General features: G+C 44.0%; 1 protein-coding gene across 5 annotated transcripts in view; it reads left to right on the plus strand.

Annotated features, from left to right (window-relative positions):
- The window catches only part of KIDINS220 (kinase D interacting substrate 220), a 942,023-nt gene that overhangs the window by 166,772 nt on the left and 753,791 nt on the right, over positions 1-21,460 (plus strand). For all 5 annotated transcript variants that reach the window (XM_086926367.1, XM_086926369.1, XM_086926371.1 and 2 more), the window contains exons 4-7: positions 7,065-7,163; positions 10,595-10,693; positions 11,744-11,842; positions 16,514-16,612. In XM_086926367.1, coding sequence (XP_086782493.1) covers positions 7,065-7,163; positions 10,595-10,693; positions 11,744-11,842; positions 16,514-16,612 — 396 coding nt within the window. The remainder of the gene's footprint in view (positions 1-7,064; positions 7,164-10,594; positions 10,694-11,743; positions 11,843-16,513; positions 16,613-21,460) is intronic.

Here is a 21,460-nt window from a genome sequence, read left to right on the forward strand (position 1 = left end):
AATTATCCTCTCACTCCACCACAGCCATTTTCTACTGGTGCATCCTTTATTCGGTACACCTGTATCTCTTCTCACCACCTCTCTCTCTCTCTCTCTCTCTCTCTCTCTCTCTCTCTCTCTCTCTCTCTATTCCTTCTCTTTTCCACCATTCTCTCAACCCCTCACTCTGCCCTCACAACAGCAATATCCCACACATTCAGATCCTCGCATCTCACAAAGTGCAGATCACCAGCCAAATTGTGTATACATTTTGATTTTTATGGGGTCTTCCCAAAAAGAAGTGTGATTACTTCATGGCCAGGTGATAAAGCAGCCCTGCCCCTCCTAAGATCAGCGCATGCTGGTTCTGGTGAAATATAAAATGGCTCCAGGCATGAATAGCATTCCCAACGGAATGTAGATCACAGACCGGCAGGAAAAGGGCAGTCTAAGTTTTACTCTGACTTGTAAACTACACCTGTATCAAATAATCTGGCATGGTAATTCCCTCCGCCCAGCAATTAAAGCTTTTTTTGGGGAGGGGTACACCTGTTGTCTACTTCAGTATTCGAAATGGACAACAATGGCCCCTTTCAAAGGAGACTACCACTTGTGAATTGGACATACTTGAAATCCACCCAACTCCAGAATACACACATGTGCGCAAACACTTCTACCATCCCTTGCCACAACTTCCAGACATGTCCAAGACGTACAAAGGACCCCAGTTATGGGAGACTGAAGAGCATTTTACCTATGAGAAGTGGTTGGCAAACTAAAAGTTATACAGCTAAAAAAGCCCTGACTAGAATTTTGACATAAGAGCTGATGTCTTAAAGTCTGATTTAAGATTTTGACAGATGGAGTAAAGGCAGGTAGGGTGGCAGAGGACTTTAAGTCCGCTACGCTGCCTTTACTCCATGAGCCAAATTGAGAGAGGTCTGCCAGCCCTCTCTCAATTACTTTATATTGGCATGAACTGCCAGCATGGTGGTTCCGGTCAATGATGGAAAGGTTTGACTGAGCGTTCTATCAAACTTTTCCGAAGTTTTGCATTTGCAAAATATAATTCCCAAAGCCAGTTTGTTTTTAAAAAATATAAACCTATTGGCCCCCGCTCCATGGGAGGCTTCTCCCATGGTATGTAGGGTGATTTTTTTTACTGTACCTCACTGCCAGTGGGGATGATGGGTTGCCAAAAACAATTGTTATCTGACTGCCAAAGCAGTCGGAGTACGCTTAGTTTTCGACATATTGTTGGCCTATCCAGCCTTAAACCGAGCTGTGGTGTGGTGGTGGTGGGGGGGAGGGGGGTCGAGAGTCTGTGGCAGAGATGTTACTCTGTTGCCATTTCGACAAAGTCCCCTCACTGCTAAGCTCTACATCGGGCGCATAGTCTATAAAATGGGAACCATTAGTGAACTTGCATTATGGTCAACCACAGTGAGAGAAACGTGCGCAGAGCGGGTCAGGAATAGTATAGGATAAAGCCATGTAGATAACTTTCGTCCCAACACGGGGACTCCTCCTGAGTCGCTTTTAAGATGTAAAACTCCTTTTAGTACCGACCAGCAATGAGACTATTGGGGCCAGGAGCACAAGCTCTTCTTTAGCACTCTCTGCTGATATTGCCACCATTGGTTGTGGCCTCAGTCGCAGCTTCCATCCCAACAGAGACTTGTAATATGGTGGATGAGGTAGTAAACCCGCCAGCGACAGGGCGTCATGATGGCATGCATGGGCGTAAGAAGTGTGGGGGACGCGGGGGATATGTTCCCCCCCCCCCCCCCCCCCCCCCCCCCCAGATTTTGGAGTGGGGGGGGGACACGGGGGGCAAGGGTTTAGGGGACGAGGGGACAAAAGAATTTCCCCTCTCCCTTCTGTTATTCAGCAGGGCCATTAGCACACGAAACCGCTTCCTAATGGCCATGCACTTGACCTGCCTGGAGTCGAAGAGGCCGCCCGCCGCCCGCCCTCTGCCCTTTGTTATGCTGCAGGAAGACTCGGAGGCCTGGGAAGAGCAGAGAAGGGTTAAAAAAAACTGTCTCTTTTCTTTCCTACCCATTTCTGTCTCTGTCTCGCTCCTTCTTAAGTTCTGATTTCGAGAGCTCTTATTTACACCCACACATATTAGAAACACTTTACAGAGTTTGCCAGTGAAAGCGCTACTTTCTTTTTTCTTTTTCTTTCTTTGAACAACATTGTTTTCCCACGAGAAGTGCACAATTTCTAAAGGGACTGCAATACCTGGTTGATGAGTGGAGTGAAAATGTTAAATATGATCGTTTTCAACAGTTTTAATTATTTTAGCTTATAAAATGTGTACTGCAGCTCTGTGTTCGGGGATGTGATTTTTTTTTAACAAAACTGCTTACATTTTGAAAGTCAATAAGCGATGGACATTGAAACGGGTCCCTTCCTGGTCCTGTAGTCATGTTCTGAATTTTTCAGGCAAAATCACTTACTGATTTCTGAATAATGAGTTTAAAACTGTTACGGTAACCATGTTGTTCCTGAATACATTTCACATGATTTGCTTATTCTTGCATTCCTTAGGAGTGTTTTCTTTTTTCAGGGTGTTATGCAACATTTTATTGTTGTCTAGTGCATAATTTGAATTTAGTTGCAGCACAATTGAGTTGTAGCTGAAGGCAGTGCAAGTTTCTCTCAGTGGGGTACCATGGTGTTCAGTGTGGGAGAGGATGTGGCACTCTGGCCAGAGCTGTTGAATTTGGAACTGGAGCACCATTTTCAGCCTTCATGACCAGTCCAACAGACCGCACTCCTGACAGAGCTTATTCCGATGCTACACCTTAGAAGGCCTGATAGACCTTAGAAGCCCTGGTGTCTTAGCACCCGCAGGTGGACCCCAATGGTGGCAAGTGTGAGTTAACCTGGAAGTCCTGTCCACCACAATCCATACTGCAGTTCACCTACAGTCTTGCGAGCAGGCAGGCAAAGAAACACACCCTAGATCGACAGTGACTGTCACTGAAGTCACAACATCCTTGAGGCCAGTCCACCGCACCCATTGGTACCTCTATTGGCCCTTTTCAGCAGTAGTGGTGCAACTTACCAGGGGTTGGCAATGTAGGATTTGCATGCACACCAAACTTAGGGGGTGATTATAATGAAGGTGGAACCGCCACGTCACCCCGTCAATGGCGGTCCCACTGCCACCGGTGACTGCATCAACGCTAACCATATCACAATGGCGGGAGCTTTCCTGGCGGTCGGAAAGACCAACCACGACACACCCTACTGGCTACTTGAGCCTGCCAGTGCGGCGGAGTGGCTCTTGGTTCCTACAATGCTGGTGGTGCCTACCAGGCACCACAGTAGGGATTACGATACCCCTTACCCGCTAGCCTATCCATGGCAGTTCACCCGCCATGGAAAAGTTGGTGGAAAGGGACATTGGAGGCCCATAGCGGGACCCTTTCCCTGCAGCCCCCAGACATGGGACCTGACAGAGCGTCCGCCTCCCCCCTTCCGCTCCAAATCCACCAAGATAATCTGCGGCATACCCCAAGGCTCATCCCTCAGTCCAACGCTGTTCAACGTCTACATGGCACCACTCGCCCACGTCGCCTGACAGCACAACCTAAACTTCATCTCTTATGCCGACGACACCCAGCTGATCCTCTCGCTCACCAAGGACCCCCACACTGCCAAAACTAACCTCCACGAAGGAATGAAGGCTGTCCCCGACTGGATGAGGGACAGCCGACTGAAGCTGAACTCGGACAAGACCGAGATCCTCATCTTCGGCTCAACCCCATCTGCCTGGGACGACTCCTGGTGGTCAACGGCACTAGGAGCACCCACCAACTACGCACGAAACCTAGAGATCATCCTCGACCCCACACTCTCCATGACAAAGCAGGTCAACGCCGTCTCCTCCACCTGCTTCAACACCCTCCGCATGCTTCGCAGGATCTTCAAGTGGATCCCCACCGAAACTAGAAGGACGATCACCCAAGCCCTCGTCCGCAGTAGACTGGGCTATGGCAACGCAAACTACGCAGGAGCCCAGGCCAAACTCTTGTCACGACTGCAACGCATCCAGAATGCCTCTGCACGACTGATCCTCAACATACCCCGCCGCAGCCACATCACACCCCACCTGAAAGACCTGCACTGGCTCCCCATCTACAAGAGGATAACCTTCAAGCTCCTCACCCATGCACACAAGGCACTCCACGACACCGGACCGGCGTACCTCAACAGACGACTCGGCTTCTACACCCCTGCCCGCCAGCTCCTCTCCGCAGACCACGCTCTCGCCATCGTCCCCCGCTCCCGAAGAGTGACCACCGGTGGAAGATCATTCTCCCACCTCGCCACCAAGACATGGAACACCCTCCCCATCAGCCTACGACAAACCGAAGATCTTCTAACCTTCAAGAGACTCCTCAAGACCTGACTCTTCGAACAGTAACAGTCCCCCACCCCCAGCGCCTTGAGACCCTCAAAGGTATGTAGTGCGCTTTACAAATGCTATGATTGATATGTCCGTTTTTACATTGCGGCACATGATGCAGCCAGCAGCACCTGCTGCAATGTAAAAGATAGGCACTGCGAACGCCATAGTGGCGGTTGCATTGTAATGCCTATCATCGGGCCGCCAACTTGAAGGCCAGCGGTCCCATTCCCCAATTCGATGGCAGACGGACTGAAGTCCGCCTGCCTTCGTAATCAGCCCCTAAGTTTGCAAACTTCATGGTCTCTGCTTCATGCACAAACAGTTTTAACATGTGCAGCCTTCCTTCGGGCCATTGGAGTTATGCAGCAATGGAGGCCAAAATGTTGTTGCAGTTTTGACTAAATGATGCAACAATAAAAAGGCTGCAGCATAATGCGGTGCATTTTATGATACTTTATTATTTTAACATATTTATACATACTAACAGCCTCTGCAAAGCTTTTGCCTCATTAGTACCTGTGTAACATACAAATGCAGCACAGGGAAAGGTGACCAGTCAACCTTTGCAAGGGCCCTACACTTCACAGCAACATAAGTCACATTTCTTTTAGTAATTTTTGAACCGTTTGAGCTACAAAATTGTTTTGGGTCAAATTTGTTAGATTATGCAGCAGATGATGTATTATGTGGCAAATATGATACAGCCATAGTTAAGTGGAGTTTTTTTTCCACTTAACTTAATTTTGCCCCAGTATTGTAATTGATCAATTTATAAGTTCCCCAAACCCAAAAGTCGAGTTTGGGCACAATTTGCATTTTAAAAGCAGTCCTACAACACAGGGCTACTTTTAAACTGACCTCAGGCTTCAGCAGTGCACACATGCAAACGCAGAAAGGGCTGCTGGCCTCTAAACTGCCATGCCCTAATATATTCTACGGACTTAAAGGTAGTTCTAATCTCCCTGCCTTAGTATGAACTAGAGCCTTATAGGAGAGGTCATGCCAATCATAGGGGTACCCTAACCCATAGTGCACCCTAGTGCATGTAGGTGTTATCACAGTATCTTTAAGTGTCTCTTTCAGAATAGCACTGGCCCTGGGCCTGTTCAGGCAGAGGCCTGGGTCTGTCAGAGTCAGGTACCACCAGTACCAGTCAGCAAAACGTTGGGGAGTGCCCAGGGCACAGGATGGCTTTGCAACACTAAAGAAGCACACACTCAGAATTTAAAACATAACACCGTGGTTGGGGGTTCTCTTTAATAATCAGAATTGATTTCTATCCTAATGAAACCATTTTCCAACATCAGGATAAGGAAAGACTGGGGAAAAATCATGACATTCTAATCTATACCTTGAAGTTTTCATGCAGCTCTTTGATGACGGTTAATAGCTCACTGTTCAATGTTAGGATTTTAACTTTTAAACTGCAAATACCAACAGAATCTCTCAGACAAAGGCAGTAACTCACTGACCAATTTACATGATATGCATTTTGTGATCTGCATGGTACACATTCTTTGCAGCATGCATACAAAGAAGCACTGTGTCTACCTTACCAAGAGTCAAAACTTCCACTAGACAAACCTTCGATCACTCTCAATAAAGAACATTAATCACCAAAGTTATCTTCACATTTTTATTGTTGCCTGAAAATTGCTGGAGACCAGGAATGCAGAAGCAGGTACTTTTCAAATCATAATGCACTTGCAAACACGACGCCCCCACCCTAAGTCAGCCACCTATGTTTGCTTGGTGCATCAAGATGATTCATATACATGTTTTTTTAACATCTGGTCTGATTACTATATGAATGTAAATAACAGTAAAGCATAAATGAAAATTGTTACAACATGCCTGCTTTTCTTAATATTTCACTTCGAAAGTATGCAATTGTATTTGTTTAACGGGCGGTGGTTTGTATAGGGTCACTGGAAAGCCCACAAGGTTGTCCCTGTCTCCCCCAGAATGTTAGTGTCTCCTACGCCCCTGATGGCATGCCATTGAGGTGACTATGCCACCTCGTCGAGTTCCAGGACACCATGAACGCACTCGCCCTCTCTGCCAGCAGCTCCTTGGTATTTGCATTATCCCTTTGAATACTTTGGGGTACTTTACCCAACGTTTATGCAGTACTAGGGTGCTGTTAAAATGCCTGCTTTTCATCAGGTTTTAAAGCAACTAAATACGTTTGTGTAAATATCCTCCTTGGCCCTGCCCAGGCACACGCCGTCCTTCCACCGTTTTCTTCGTGGTTACTGCGACAGCGTGTGTTTAAAAGCCTCAGAGAGAAGTTGAGAAAAGCACAACTGCATCTCAAGCTGTAACCAGATCCTTGTATATAATTTGAACGTGAGTGCGTACTGTCATTAGTGTAAGCAGAAAAATAGCAGGCTCGAAACCGCGCGCTCTGCCTCGCGCTGAGCCCGTCGAGCCGTGCTGTCTCGTGCTTGGAATATTCCGGCCCGATGTCCACCTGGTACGACCACTTGGTATGTGCTCGACCACCTTTTGTGCTCAGCCTTATTACCGTTTGTGCTCAGCCTTAGTACCTGTTCTGCTCATTCTTATCACCTGCTGTGCTCAGCCTTATTACCTGTTCTACTCACTCTTTATTACCTGTTGCGCTTTTCATGATTTTTGTGTTGTTCCTCTTCCTTAGGATAACTGGACATCTCTCATTTGTGCGGCGAAGGAGGGCCACGTGGAAGTCATACGAGAGCTGCTCGAGTGGAATGTTAACCTGGAGCACCGGGACATGGTATTGTGTTAATTTGTTTTCATCCCGTTAATTACCTTTCATTTTTAGCGATTTAGAACCAACGCTTTTCCACGGTGTGTGTATGCCTGTTGCAAGTGCTTACCCGGTAGGGAACTAGTGTGGTTGGTTACATTTTCCTTTTGTACTTTTAAAATAATTGTAGTTGTATTTAAGATATGCATTTCAAAAGAGTTTTTGATCAGATGGTTAACTCCTTACTTATCCACATTTGTTTGTCTTCTCCGTCTGCTGAATAGCTGTAGTTTTTTTCTCACTTCTATTTGGCTGCTGTAATTATATCGCTCTCTGCTGCAAGAGTAGGTGTAGTCAGGAAATATGCTCCACACATGCTTGTTGACGCTATTCACTTCTTTTGCTAAAGCAGAGTATGAATGCAGGTGTATAATTTTGAAATACCACTGCAGTTTGGGTTCCATGAATTGTTAACATAATTAACCCCTAGTTATGGTATTTTTTGCTAAGAGATGTTATACGTTTTTGTAATTGTTTCATTTTCAGTGGGTTACTTGGAATTGTAAGTAATATATTACTGCTTTTCGTGGCATACTTTTGAATAATAGCATGATTTACTATTGTTGCACCCCTGTTTTGACTGAATGGTAGAAAGCAATAACGAAGAGGCAGGATTTTGGAGCTTATAGTATGTGTGCGTTTTAAGCAGATATTGTGTGTATTTTAATTAAAGTGGCTCACAAGCTGAAAATACTCCTTTTAGGGGGTACAGATCGTTATGGTCTGATATTGCATATTAATGTGGGTTTCTCATGTCCAATGTGTGGTCCTGCAGGGCTCTGTGGTTCAAAGTTAGGCGAGGCTCATAAAGCTGGGTAGCCCTGTTCTGTAGTAGTTGCTACCACAGCCCCACCTGTAGCCCATACAAATGTGACTTATGCACTTTGGTGCGGATCCAAAGGCAGGATCCTCTCTTGCTTCCGAAATAGAATGTTTTCGCTTCACGACCCGCAACACAAACCATTTAATTCCTAATAGCGAGTCAGAGGCCTATGTACAAATGTTTTGCGACTGAAATTGCGGTCGCAAAACACTTGCAATTTACCGCCCTCTTCAAGAGGGTGGTAAAGCACTCCCAAATGGGAAGGGACCCCTCCCCCTTTGCGATTGCAAGGGAAAATACTTTTTAGGGGCAGGCAGTGGTCCCAGGGACAACCTGCCCTAAAAAAATCAAACAAAAACGTTAATTTTTTCTTTTTTTTAATGCATCCCATTTTCCTTTAAGGAAAACGGGCTGCATAAAATAAAAAATTAAAAACTACTTTAAAAGCAGTCCCAAGACATAGAGGTCTGCTGAGCTCAGCAGGCCACCATCCGTGGGAGGGCCAGCCATTCCTAATGTGGTCGCAAATTGTGAGTGCCTCATTAATATGCAAAAGGCATGCAATTTGCGACCCCATTAGGAATCGCTAACAGTATCTCAGACACTGTTGTACATGGCATTTAGCGAGTCGCAAATTGCGACACACAATTGAGCGCAAATTGCGAGTCGCTAAAACACATGGTCATACATCCGACCCTAAGGCATATAGTATACTGAGCGTGCATTTTTGCTTCCATGATTATGAAAAAAGTGGCCGTGCCATCTTTCTTTTTAAAGGAGATATTCTACGTATTTGCTTGGGTGAACATTTGATTCAAGGGGCATTTTCAGGCCCCTCCTTACTTCCATGTGACTGCACCAGTCTTGGTCAGTGAACTGCCTGCTGCTGTGTTAAGACTTCTATGAAAGTTGCAGTTAGAAGTGGCCGTTTAGTCCCCAGCGCTGCTGTTTGTGAGGCTAACAGGCTGGTTCTGAGATGTAGTATGTTTTAAAAACGAAACTGCCTAATAGCTACAGTCACACAACGGTTTTGTTATTGCTCACAAAATGGAGTTTGTAACTCTGATTTTAAGAATCTCATGATTTGCAGAGTTTCCTATTGAAAACTTCAATTATTGCTGGGATTAATCCTCTTATCATCAACGCCACAGGTCTCTATGGGGAGGAAGTGTGGCCCATGACCGCCTCGGCAATAGTTTAAAAAACTTTTATTACTAGTAAGGTTTATTATGCGAACTGTGCATTTATTTTCATTTTAACAAGTAATCTTGTTCTAAAGCAAGGACGTGAGTCCCAGGCTCTCCACACCACTGGAGTCAAGCTATCCAGGCTGATGAAGGCTGATAGCCAGAAACTGGTTCTTGGATGCTTGATTCCGGTCTGGGAAAGACATGGCTTGGTAGTTCGGACTGGACTGTTCCCATGAGGCACAGGGTCAGAGCTAATTTGCATATAGCCAGTGTCTAACCCAGGGTGGTGTGGAGTGCAAAAAAACGATGGATTTAGGCCCAGATCCTTGTACTGGGGTGAATGTATGACATTGTTCTACATTCTGTCCATCAACTGTGTTTTTTGCAATTTTCACCCCGAGTATGCTGGGTATACTCAGACGTGAGTCCCAGGCTCTCCACACCACTGGAGTCAAGCTATCCAGGCTGATGAAGGCTGATTGCCAGAAACCGGTCCTTGGATGCTTGATTCCGGTCTGGGAAAGACATGGCTTGGTAGTTCGGAGTGGACTGTTCCCATGAGGCACAGGGTCAGAGCTGATTTGCATATAGCCAGTGTCTAACCCAGGGTGGTGTGGAGTGCAAAAAAACGATGGATTTAGGCCCAGATCCTTGTACTGGGGTGAATGTATGACATTGTTCTACATTCTGTCCATCAACTGTGTTTTTTGCTAGGAATTACAGTTCACATTATCGATATAAAGACAAGGTGCTATTTAGTGATGGCGCAGTGAAAGGGATGAAGTGAATAATTGGAGCGCAAGTTCTATACATAATATATATACATGTGACTGATAGGGACATTATGATGTAACAAGCAACACTCGAGTTAAGAGTGTCGAATTCCACAATCAAATAAAAAAATGGTCCACAGTAGAAGTTTGTCATCGTTTCTGCCCACAAAGCAAATGTAATTAGAATAGGATCATCATCAGGACGGAATGTTGTAGGAGGCACCAAACGGATTTCGGCCACAGATCTACAATCCTAGATAGGTCTGTCACTAGATCTGGGGATACATCATCAGAAATGGGCAAGTTGGAATAATAAGGGGTGTTAAGTCTTGTGGCAGTGAGTGGAATAGGAGTCATCCAGAAGAAACCGGGGGCAAGAGAGTCATATTTAAGGTTCTCGGAACACTAGTTCAGTGTTATTCAGTATGATTGTACCTAGGTTTCTGCTCTAGATTTTTTCAATCCCTTTACTGCCTTTCTTTTTTTCGCTTGGTCTTTTATTTGGATGATAGCATTTTAGACAGGAGAATGTGAATGACTTTATAACTTGAATGTTACTTCTCTTTTTTGGCACATGTTTCCTTTAAATTGTTGTGGTCCCTTTTTCAACAGGGAGGTTGGACAGCTCTTATGTGGGCGGCATATAAAGGACATACTGAAATCGTGCAGATGCTTCTTGAAAAAGGAGCAAATCCACATATTACTGGTTTGGTAAGTTGTTAAGGCATTACTGAAAATGGCACAATATGTATATGAAAGTTGCAGAATTTGTTTTAAGTAAACAGTAGCAGCTAAGTGTACCTTCATGTAACAACAGCAGAAATGTATTCCAGACCTTAGCTAGTGTTTTTTGTGACAAGTCTTGTAAGACTCGTGGAAGTGTCATGGCATGTTGGATGATTAACTCTGGTCACTTGAAGAAGCCAAGCTTCAACAGCTCGTGTTTCTCCAGTGCTGTGCACGGCAGGGCAAGGCCCCATATAGTTTTTCTAACCCCTGAGGTATCCCAGTAGGGCAGAGACACTTTTGTTGTTTGGCTTCACCAAGACCATGGAATTTTACAAAATAAAATTTTATATATATATATAATATATAATATTCAAGAGTGCCTTCTTAATTAAAAAGAAAGCCTGCACTCGAAGATCCGAAACTGTCCATATTTTTATTGCACAGGGTTAAAAAGAAATTCCCTTGTTGTTTCTTCAGGCAGCACTAAAAATAGCTGTAGTTGATTGGAGACGCGTTTCGGCTGATTCGACAACCTTTCTCAAGCCAAACATATCGCCATTTTGAGCGCTCGATATGCTAATTCAACACTGAATCTAGAAGAAATACTTCACATTCCCCGCCCCAATCATCATACTGATGAAAAGTTTCTTAAATCACATGTGAAATACCATGTAAATGTTCGTAATCATTCATAATAATCCACTTTAAATGCACCGGTTCCATGAGCTGTACAGGGGAGGAGGGTGGATTGTTTATGACGTTCATGATAACACCCAAGATAGAGAACTGGTGTTGTATTCAAGTAACATCATATTGGGCTGTTTCCTGATAACAGATTGATATAATAAGGTTTGTGTATTTCTAAAATGCACCTAGAACATTCAAATATGAGCAGTTTGTAGGGGCAACATCAGTTTTTTTCCCTGTAAGGTGATTATCCTCGTAAAGAAAAATGATTTAGCATATTTTGTACACCTTCTTTTAAATGTATATGACTTTTTGATTTCCACTTCTTGTCATTCTCTCAAACAGTACAGCGTATACCCCATCATTTGGGCAGCAGGAAGAGGCCACTCCGATATAGTTCAACTGTTACTGAATAATGGAGCCAAAGTCAATTGTTCTGACAAAGTAAGTTTGCAAAGCATGCATTTAATTTCTTACTTAATAGTATCTATCTGTATGTAGGTTTTGGGTGGCATATATTTCACAATAGAAATATTGTCTGGAGAGTTAGCCAACAGATATTTTTTGGGCCCGTTCCCTTAATTGCCCATCGTTTTAAATAGTTTTGCTATATGTCGTGAAACATGACTTGTCATAGCCAAGCATACTGGGACCAATTTCTAAAACTTTAGGTATGCCATAGTGTTGTCTCCATCTGCCAATTACATATTCGGGATTATTCAATTTTGAGGGTGCAGAAGGCACTTTAAAATCCACCATTTAATTTGGATACTCCAAAGTTGTAAGTTTTAAGGGGGGCTGTTGGGAAATTGATTTTTTCCTATGAATTTCAAATGGAGGTCCCATTTCCCTCCTAGAGTTTTCAGATTCTCATGGCCCGGAACATAGGTTACTGTTAATATTTTATTTGGTTACGTTTCACATTGTTTAGATGCGAGTCGTATTGGATGGCTGCCAGTAAGGTTATCTGATTAACACCCACAAGAGTGTAACTTTGTGGGTATTCTATATCATTATCAATGTCTTTCCCCATACATAAGTCGCCAAATTAGTATGGGAAAGTGCCTCAAACATTGTAAGGGTATGTCATTTGTATTTGTAAATCACACTATCACCTGCAAGGGTGTCCTTGCACTGAGCAGGTGTGTGTGCCTAGCCCTGGCTATAATAGGTTGATTATTGGAAAGCATGTCTTCGGCTTCTTGTGGAATTCAAGGAGAGAGGAGGTGGAGGTTGTTTACAAGAATGAAGGGGAAGAGCTTTCTCCACATGTACATTAATGTTCATGTGAAGAGAGAAACTTAATATGAGTTGCACATTTATTCTAACCCTTTAGTGGAGGATTTTCCTCTCTTAGATCAATATGTGGTCATACGGATAGTGTTGTTAAAACAAAACACAACACGTCTGGAAGCCAAAGGTCTAAGGTGTTTAATGCAATCATAGCGAGCAGCATAGCCAATAATCAAGAGACAATTGTTATCCCCACTGACCACAACTCTCGCCCAAAACAGTCAGTGGAGCATATAATACTAAAATGCAAGTTAAATTGAACAGTGTGTATACATTTTCACTCTATACAAGTTTATGGGGCAAAAACACATGGCAAAAACTTGTTACTTTCTGCAAAACGTATCTAATGAGCAGGTGGCAGGATCGTACAGACAAAATGTGAGACGTCTTTGAAGCAGAGATGCATTAAATTAATGCACTACTGACTTCATTAGTTTCTTAAAATGTACTTCCTCTGTAAAATGGCTTATAGGCCTGCCCGAGCCATACAAATAGGCAAACATATTAAGGCTAAAGGGGACCTAAAACTAATATGTTAATGAAATTCATAAATTATACTTGATTATCAGTACATGTTGTGATATACAGTTGCAGAAGGAGATTGACATTAAAGAATTAGAAGTACAAGGTTTATGTTTTTAGTGTTTATAGATGTACCTAAAGGAAGCTGCCAAAGTCAAAGTTTACTCTGTGTTATGTGTGCCTGTCACTTTTGTAAGGTGCAAAACAATTGTAAATATTCTTTTCTTATGCCTTTTCATAGTTGGATTTACTCATTTTGTGAATTGGACTTCTTGATGGCAACACAAGCTTTTGCTTTACTTAAATTTCCCTCATCCCTTTTCGGTTTCTCGGAGAATTCCCGTACAGTTGTTAGTTTGTGCCTCAATCAAAATGTTACTAAATGTGTAGATTACAGCTTTTTGTGGGAGGTGTTCTGATTGCAGTTACTTTAGGCTTTCTAGCTTTTGTAGACTTTTCATGTTTGAGTTTGCTCAAAGAACACCCGTTTTTGAGTATTTGTGTTGGTGATCGGTACAATACTGTTCAGTCAGCTGCGTGACAAGGGGGACAAACTCTTTATGTCATGGCTCTTTCCCTTTTGTATCTTTCAGTAGTCCTGCCTCCTCATTGCTGGGCTAGAAACTTCTGAACCTGTTGTTAATATAGAGTTCTGTAATCCGGTATTATCATTATATGAGCAACCTATATGTGGCACGCCATCAAAAGTGCATGGATGTGAACCCTCGCCAGTTCCTTTTTTTCTGTTGAACCATAGCGATCCCTTGTGCTTAGGAATTTCCCTACTTGGGCCTTCCTCTTAGAATTGGAGTCTTTTTTATGTATGTGTTTCTGTTATTTCCTTTGTCCCCCTTCACAATTCATTCAGACCAGTGGCTTTGAGGCAGCACTCCAGCTTCAAGCCATTTGCTATGTGCTGTTGGCCTTTTGCTGGAGATGATCCTCAAACTGTGAGTCTCATGGCTATGGAAAGTCATCTGGTGCAGACCTGTGCTTTTTGTTCTACTATAAGAATGATTTTCCTCCAGAACGACCTGGCTAGCATTCAGTTCCTAAATAGATGTTGGATTTCATCACAAGAAAGAATTGTCAGGAGGGAAGAATGGGGTCTCAGCTACCCTTGATCATACAGGGCATCGTTCCTTCTAGTGAGGTAGTGAAGTATGTCTGAATGGACCACAGTATTGCTTTTATCTTTCTTGTTTAGCACACATTTATTGTTGTGGAGAGTTTGCTATTGAAGAAAAGGTATGGTTTTGTGATGTACTACTGATTGCTGGTGATATTTCTACAAGTGGGCCAACAAGTTCTTGGTACTTGTCGTTGTGTTTTTATCCTATAAAAACATTTAAAACTAAAGCAATCGTTCTACTGCTTCCCCTAACTCTCCCTCAGTAACCTTTCAGCTGCTTGTTCTGCTATTTCTTTGATCACAAATGGCATTCCCTAAAGAGGTGTAAAACCTAGGTGCCTTCCTTGGGCAGGACCGTAATATGGTCATGAAAGTCAGTGATGCAATAACGTAGGTTTCAGCCAGCTAAATCGACTCCAGTGCATTCTCTAATTCATCCCACCGGCGCTGTATGCAGCATTTGAGGGTAGTGTCAAACTTCAAGTTGGAACACATCAAATGTGTAAGCCGAATAACGACAGACTGACCAAAATATAACCAACCTATTCTTTGTGGTTTTAAGGAGTGTGATCTTTTCCTCCATAGTGTGAAGCCTTCTCTTGTTACTATTGATTGCCGAAATTACATTTGATGTTCTCAGCCTACTAATGCTGCTCTAGGTCTTTCTTCCCTGTTACACAGACACAACAAAATGTCTTCTGATACATTCCGCAGAAGCCTCTGTCCTGCTAGCAGTCTCTTTCTACTGCAGAATCCAGAAGCTTGACCCAAGGAGCTAGATGTTACACTGTACTGTACCTACAGTTTTGGAATCAACTACCTTTCGATATCGGAGTTCTTTCCCACCTGATTTGACTTTCTATAAATCCACAAAGACCCATTTTGTTGTTTTTGAGTGCCTTTTTCTTTCCAAGTTTTCCAACCTACTCGTCTGTTTATCTACCAAACCTAGAGAAAAATTGCTTTGCATTTTGTGCTTCATAAGCTGTATAACGTGATACCAAAATTGTGCTTTTTGGGTCCTGGTCTTGGACTTATGTTGACTTCAACACTAAAGCTCTTTGGTTGCTCCTGGATTCAGATGGACGCAGTAACGTGAACTATTCAGTCTATTGCAAATATGAGGTTCACGGGAACATAGCGGACCTGGCATGTTCCCTCCAGACCTGTCAGCTGCAGACACAATGGAAAACTCTGGCAAGGAATGGATATTACAGGGTGAATCGGACCCGAAATTAGTTTCACCCAGTAATTCCCTGTTCCTCAATGGGGCCCCAGCTAACTCTGCGTCTCCCGAGCGAGCCCCTCACAACACCAACGTCAAGGGTGTGACTTACTTGGTCCGTGTCTGGGACACTCACAATAAGGCCCTAATTCTCACCTATGTCCATTGTCCAATACTGCCAAGTTCTCCAACATGTTTAGTAAATGTGCGTGCCTAAAAAACAGAATAACAAAAAGTAAATTAAAAAAAATTACTAGAACAGACGCATGTATGTTTTTGTGTGCTTTGATCACTGCTTACAAAACAGCCATAAAATTGCTGTAGAAGTACGCACTTTTGCATCAATAAAAGATTTCATTTTAGGAAAATAAGTACTCATTCCTCTCCTGATGAAACACTGATTTGCAAAGGACACAAACATATTCTGTGAAACGTATCGGGCACTTGATTGCAAGCTTGTGGTCATTATGGATTAAATATAATTATGTTAATTACTTTATTTTCTTGTGTATCTCCCAAAACATTGAAGTCTGAAATGTGTGGTTTATATTTTCCAAAACGGCTATCCTTAAACTTGGCACTCCTGAGCACTCTTGGAAAGGGAACTAAATTTGATTTTGCAGTTCCACATTACCCAGTGAACCGTGGTCTGTTTAACATATTTCCCCTGTGCGTTGTTTTTTACGTCTTAATTGAGCGTTTATCTTAAATGTGTGTGTGTGAGTGTGACACCCTGGAGCTGCTTGAGGTTTATTTTGCGCTAAAATGCCTCAATTTGGTGCTCCTGTCTAATGTGCTTTACGTTTGATAATATCTGACTGGGCGCATAATTTCCATCATTATATCTAAATTGCATTGTCTCATGTTCTAAAAATATAAACTGTAAAAGCAAAACAAAAACATGAGTGGGTGTTTGACTGATTTATGCTGTTCGTATTTGCAGTTTGGAACCACAGCATTGATTTGGGCTGCCAGAAAGGGCCACTTAGAGTCGGTTAAATACCTGCTTCAGATGGGGGCTGACGTCGACCAAGAAGGAGCGGTAAGTAGCGCTGCTATTATTGATTTGTGAGACTTAACAGAGCGTATTGTGCTCGTAGAAAAAGTCCAAAACTTAATCATGATCAGATGTAAAAAAAAAAATTAGCTTCAGTCTTTTGTAAAACGAGTGTGCCGTATTTTAGGCAGCCTTTTTCCATAAGTGTGATTGAATGTAATTGCTATGAAAAAATAGTTCATACACACCTTTTAACTGTTAACCCAGTTTGACCAAGGGAGGCTGATGCTGCACATTTTCACAATTTTAGAATATGTTACTTCAAAACCACTTGTCTCAACCTGAACAGAAACCATAATAGTCAGTGTTGTGGCTGGGTTGCATTTAATGGGTGTTACTGCTTAAGAAGTGTTTGAAAGTTGCATCACTTTTAAAACATCTTGGCAACTGTCGCTATTGCGCAGGCATTTTAGTGTAAATGCTCTAAATGTGGTAATCCCCCGCCATTTTCATCCTTCATTGACCATTTTGGATGATGAATAAAATAGAGCCCGAACATTTGATCTTTGTTCTTCAATGCGGCTGCCTGGAAGGAGGCAGGGAACAACAAATATAGGAGTCTATATTTACCTCTTGCAGGGGTGAAAATTATTGGATGTCAAGGAGAGCCTTGCCATCCTACCCCTGTTTAGCAATACTGGTCTGCCCAATTCAGGTGAAGCCTACACAGCGCATGTGCTGACCTGCGAGACACATTATTTACAATTGTTAACTCACAACCCACCCACAGCATACCATCATTTGCTTTTGTTATTGTTATAATTTGAAGTCTTTCCATTGCTTAGCTCCAGTAGGCTTTCTTGCCTTTCTTTTGTGAGCACCTCCCTGGAGCATGGACCAAGTACATGTGTTATTCCTCGTCTTTCAACAAAGCACATTTAAAAAAAAAATTCTAAGCGTTTCGGTATCCATACTGGCATACAGCTTCTTATTTATGTTGCTTTGACCCTATTTGCCATTTCTATTGATGCTTTAGTTACTTTCACCCACAACAGTACTTTTTTACGCCACTCTACTCTAAGCCACTCTACACCACTCCACGCCACTCCATTCTATGCCATTCCCAGAGACTCTACTCCATACAGTGCCACAATATGACACCATACGGTACTCCACTCTACGCCAGTGTACTCTGTGCCACTATATGTCACTCCACGCCACTCTATTCTATGCCACTCTATTCTACCCCACTCAACTCCACACCACTCTACTCCACCCCCCTCTGCACCACTCTACTCTACACCACTTTACTCAATACCAATCTAATCTACACTACTGTACTCTGTCCCACTCTATGCCACTCCAGTGTACTCCTTTCCCCTCTGACCACTCTACGCCCATCCACACAATGCCACTCTATGGCACTCTACGCAACTCCACATTATCCCTCCCACTCCACTCCACTCTTTTCTATGCCACTATAGTCTGCGCCATTCTTCTCCACACTAATCTACTCTACGCCACTCCAGAGCACTCCACTCTGTGCAACTGCATGCCACTATACTGTATGCCACTCCATGCTACTCCACACCATTCCACTCTATCCCACTCTACGCCACTGCACCATATACCAGTAATCTACGCCACTCTACTTTACCCCACTCCACGGTACAACACTCTATACCTCTCCACACAATACCACTCTATGCCACTCTTCTCTGTGCCACTCTACAACACTTCACTGTACCTTTCTTCCCTCCATTCCACTGTACATCATGCTATGCCACTCTACACTGCGCCACTATACTCCACGCTACTTTGTGCCACTTCACTCCACGTCACCCCAGTCTACTCTACGTCACTTCACACCATTTCAATCTACACCAGTCTCCTCTGCTCCACTCTTCCTCTATGCCACACCACTAACTTTTAGCCATGCTAAACAGCAGTCATGCTGCTGTACAACATGGCTAAAAGACATTGGCAAAGCTAAAAGCTCTCACATTGCCAATACTTGTTCCTCTCTATAAACACAACTGTCTGTATCTAAGTGTGCTCTGTGGGCTTTTAACCCCTTTGATGCTGATGACGGCCCCCAGCCGTCATGCACTACGGTGGGCTTGTGCTGATGACGGCTGGGGGCCGTCAAAAACCCGCCCACTTAAAAAAACGCCGCGCAGAATCGCAGCCGCGATCAAGGGGCTAAATGTGCTGCAGAGCACCGGGTGTTACTGGCCATAGGTTACACTAACTGTGCGCTCCACCCATGGCCGAGGGTTTCTGCTGTTGTTTTGTGACATTCTTATGTGGTGGATAGTTATCTTTCAAAAACAGGGCTCTCTACAAAGTCCTGGCCCTAGTATCAAATGTAGAACTCCCCAGTTACCTTTAGGAACCCCTCTGCTGCTAGACCACTACTAGTAATCCTTAATCAACAGCCTTTAATCTGTTGTCCAACCTTAATCCCCCCGAATTTCACCAAGGTTATGGTCATTGAGACTGCTGAAATACTTCCATTGGAACTTGTTCCACAACAACTTGCAAACAAATCCAGTGATCGCACAATTCAGGGCTGCCCTGGAGGTTGACTGTATTTACAGTGAGCCTGACCACAACTAATCTTTAGATTACTCCTCACGATTCCATATTACCATTATGTCCTCTAATCCAATGCACACATACTGATATGGGATACAAAAATTTACAAAAGGTTTATCATGTATGTTTAATTTAGTCTTGATATCACATATTCAAAACCATCCTAAAATCCTAAATGTACCTTCCCAATCAGATATTGTTCTTATATAATGCTTGTTATTATCTACAGCCCTTCTTGTAGGATTGCTAGAGTGTTGTCAAGAACAAAAGACTCCAAACAGTGATGTCCATCAGCTTCTCAATCATCACATAATTTCAAAAGCAATCTGGAGTCAAAGTAGACAGTTCAACTATGCACTCTGCGTTTGTCAGCAGAAATCCTGACCCTAATTGCAAGTTTTGATCTGTATGCATGCTTCCTGATTTCAGCACCCGGTGGGCAGAGAAGGAACAGCTGTGAGGCTAATTTGCACTTAATAACTTAGCTTCAAAACATACCTTGAAGTTCATGGCTATAGCTTGGCTCCAATTCCTCTGGTATATCAAACAATATCACAGCAGCATCGGGAAGTATTGCTGCAAAAAGGATATCTGGGAGCTATAGAGATAAATGTTTGTGCGCGTGAGAGAGAGAGAGAAACAGGGAGTCTTTTGAGACAGGCAGAATAACAGCATTAAGATTTATATGTACAATATTAAGACAATCTGATAGAGACTGCTAGCCGCAGATTCCTTCAAGTAGAATTATCCCCAGGCGTGAGACTGGATCCGGAAACATTTTGCCAAAGCATCCCTGCTCGCCGGGGCGGGACGACATCACGCGACTTCGCCCAGGCGTCGTCCGCGTACGTGACGTCAGCGAGGTCACATAAGACCCACCCTGGCGCAAGTTCGCCCACACTTGCTGGGGGATCGAGGTACATGGCGTCAGCAGGCTAGCTGCCGCGGTACTCCTCTCCGAGCCCCGGCAGAGTGGGAGATCCAAAGGTTACGGGACAAGATGGACATCGGAAAATGATGTGAATCTACCTGATACACTTGGTCAAGTACAAGCTTTTTACCTTTGGAGTTTCTTGATGCGTGAGCATTTTGAGTTACTTTTTTCTCCGTGCCGTTACCCTCATCTCCTTCGTGTGTTGTGCAGTACTTGGGCTGCGGCACTCCCGTGTCAATGTGTTTCGCCTCGGGGGCGTGGTGCAAGCTGACCCAGCGGTTCTTCGAGTCGGCGCCGCGGCGGTTTCACAGACCGAGACGCCGACAGGCTTGCGGCCGTGGAGCTCGGCCGAGGTAGGTGGTTGCGGAGTCTCTGGGGAGACTCTCGTTTCAGCGCTGTTAGCTCTGTTACCTCCAACAACACCATACCATCGACGGTGGTGGTGGAATCGCAGAATCAGAAGAAGTAGCAGAAGCAGTGACTGCAGCACCGGGGGGGGGGGTTGGGGGGGTATGGGGGGGCGGCAGATGTCTGAAGGTGCAGTTTCAGCGCTGGAAGAGGAGGTGAAAGGGAAAGAGGAAGGAGGGCAGTTAGCTGGGGTTCAAGCTACAGTAGTAGCTCCTTTGATCCCCTTTACTGCGATACTATCTACATGTAAAGGAGCACAGAGTAAAGCTACTAACAAAGCAAAATACAACCGTAAGAAAAAAGGGGGGGGGGAAGTGGACTATCAGCGGTCCAGATCTCTCAAACATTTTCTGAGCAGGAGCTAGGGGTCCCTTCCCAAGACACCACAATAATATCAGGGGGTCACACATCAAGTAAGACTTCCTCATATCTTTTAACTGGGTTTAAGGCCAAGCGTTCACATAGGGGGATTAAGGCTATCAAACCCGTGCCCACTTCTAGTTCTAGGATTACGCCTTCACTACGCTCTTTTTTCAAAGTTGTCCCGCAGGTACTGGATCTGGGTCAAGATCAACCCCCCTGCGTTTGCGACTTCTCCGCTATCTCGGTCACCCCCGGTCCACTCAGTACACCTACACAGTTAAGTCTCCCAGAAGCTTTCAGTGCCCCACCCCCACCAGGTTTTATGTCAACTTCTGAACCATATCCGCCACCCGTAGCGGCTGCCTTAGACATTATACCAGTCTCTGTACCGGCTATCTTTTCGACTTCAAACATGGAGGAGGCCTTGTTGATCCCCCCGGCCGAGGTGGTGAGTGTAACTTCTTGTCGTAATGAACAAGATAACCATGTTATGTTACCATCATCTTTGACTGGGCAAAGTGTCTCTAAGGAAGAGGCTACATTGGTCTCTCCACCTAATGAGGTTAAAGAGGGCGGTTGCGCACCATCCG

Source organism: Lissotriton vulgaris, chromosome 6 (assembly GCF_964263255.1).
Source record: "Lissotriton vulgaris chromosome 6, aLisVul1.2, whole genome shotgun sequence".
NCBI classification, from domain to species: Eukaryota; Metazoa; Chordata; class Amphibia; order Caudata; family Salamandridae; genus Lissotriton; species Lissotriton vulgaris.